This window comes from Meleagris gallopavo, unplaced genomic scaffold (assembly GCF_000146605.3).
Source record: "Meleagris gallopavo isolate NT-WF06-2002-E0010 breed Aviagen turkey brand Nicholas breeding stock unplaced genomic scaffold, Turkey_5.1 ChrUn_random_7180001860472, whole genome shotgun sequence".
Lineage (NCBI taxonomy): Eukaryota > Metazoa > Chordata > Aves > Galliformes > Phasianidae > Meleagris > Meleagris gallopavo.
In genome coordinates this window covers 3,621-4,066 of record NW_011126224.1, presented here as the reverse complement: position 1 = coordinate 4,066, position 446 = coordinate 3,621, and the positions used below count along the sequence as shown (strand labels likewise).

Sequence of the window (446 nt, the reverse complement as noted above, 5' to 3'; positions counted from 1 at the left end):
AGCGTCCTGCCTGCCCGGTTGACAATCTCTGAGTAAACATCTTTGTATTCACGGATGACTTTTTTCAGGATGTCTGCAGAGAACAGAGGGGTGGGGGGTGAAATCCTGTAAGGTTTTGAAGAGGGGGAAGCCATCTCATAAAGATTTGAAGGAGAGGAGCAACGCCATAAGGTTCTGCAGGACGATGGGAGACATCATGCCTTGCAGGGGGTGGAGATGATTCCGTAAGGAAAAGATTCCTGGGCAATAAGGAACATCTGAACTCACCTACTCTTTTAATAGGGATTTTCTTCTGGTCTTTCACAAGCAGGAACTGCACCAGCTCGGTCACCTGTAGGAAAAGGGAAAAAATATAGATAAAAAGAAAGGCAAAAAGTCCCCAAAGAGCAAAGAAACTCAACGGACAGCAGGAAAGTGAAACTGCATGCTCACATAGAAGGGGCACC

General features: G+C 46.4%; 1 protein-coding gene across 1 annotated transcript in view; it reads right to left on the bottom strand.

Moving 5' to 3' along the window:
* Positions 1 to 5: 5 nt before the first annotated feature.
* The window catches only part of LOC104915932 (non-structural maintenance of chromosomes element 3 homolog), a gene marked incomplete at its 3' end in the record, with an annotated part of 2,591 nt that continues 2,150 nt past the window's right edge, over positions 6 to 446 (bottom strand). Inside the window, exons 4-5 of the mRNA XM_010726893.2 lie at positions 268 to 331; positions 6 to 73 (exon numbers count right to left, since the gene is read on the bottom strand). Coding sequence (XP_010725195.1) covers positions 6 to 73; positions 268 to 331 — 132 coding nt within the window. The remainder of the gene's footprint in view (positions 74 to 267; positions 332 to 446) is intronic.